The sequence below is a fragment of the Vittaforma corneae genome (genome assembly GCF_000231115.1).
Source record: "Vittaforma corneae ATCC 50505 unplaced genomic scaffold supercont1.112, whole genome shotgun sequence".
In the NCBI taxonomy this organism is placed as follows: Eukaryota; Fungi; Microsporidia; family Nosematidae; genus Vittaforma; species Vittaforma corneae.
Genome location: NW_006889945.1, coordinates 1 through 843, shown reverse-complemented (window position 1 = coordinate 843; position 843 = coordinate 1). Strand labels below are relative to the sequence as shown.

Sequence of the window (843 nt, the reverse complement as noted above, 5' to 3'; positions counted from 1 at the left end):
GAAGATGACGGCATTTCAGGGCTAAAAGTGCAAATGCTTTTTCGGCAGGCCATAATGAACACATCTAGTGATGCATGTCTGCAGCTCAGTTCATTAAATTGGTACTAACACTTTATTTATTTTTCCGCTAAGACCTACAAGCTGTATGTGTCTGGAAAGTACGTGAGACCCGTGCTGCCAGAAAAGATGATTCTGGCTCCATTTCATATCACGTATAGGGCTGCGAGACAAAATTCATATCTTCCCATTCAGCAACAGTCAAGTCTTTGGCATCGCTGATAATTGCTCTATCTCTTTTGAAGCACATCCAAAACATCCTTTTCAGTCTTGCACTTGCTACACTTTGTAACCAACTCCTTTGCATACTTCTCAAAACTCTCCTTTATCCACATTTCCATCTCCTCGCCGTCACAGCTCTGCAGCCCAAATATCCGCGAATATATCTGGAACACTAGACTGTAATCCTCCTTTTCAAGCATAGCCTGATGGCACAAAAAGGAGGGACAGCATTCAACCTTATAGAACTCTTCCAATATGCACTTCAAGGGACTCATGTCTTCCATCTGCATCGACTTCCCACTTTCAATTTGAGCCTCTGCGATCAAATCTGAAAGGGCTCCAGAAAATCTGCACGAGAGAATGGAAAAAAGAGCCTTGTTGTATTCCTGTGCCGATATGTTCTGCTCTCTCAGCCGATTTCTCAAGTCTCCTGCATCTGTGTCTCCTCTGAGCACGTGCTGCAGGATAATATCTAGGCTCATTAGATGGGCAAAAAAGAAAATCTGATAAAACAGTGTATAATTTGATAGACACCAGCATCGACAGTTTGCCTCGCCAAGTCTT

The 843-nt window shown here is 43.1% G+C and overlaps 1 protein-coding gene across 1 annotated transcript; it reads right to left on the bottom strand.

Moving 5' to 3' along the window:
- Nucleotides 1-287: 287 nt before the first annotated feature.
- VICG_02186 (uncharacterized protein) lies at nt 288-761 on the bottom strand (the record flags this gene model as incomplete). The annotated part of the gene is made up of 1 exon (XM_007605569.1): nt 288-761. One exon carries the CDS (start codon nt 759-761, stop codon nt 288-290), a length of 474 nt encoding a protein of 157 aa, XP_007605631.1.
- Between the last annotated feature and the right edge of the window lie 82 nt (nt 762-843).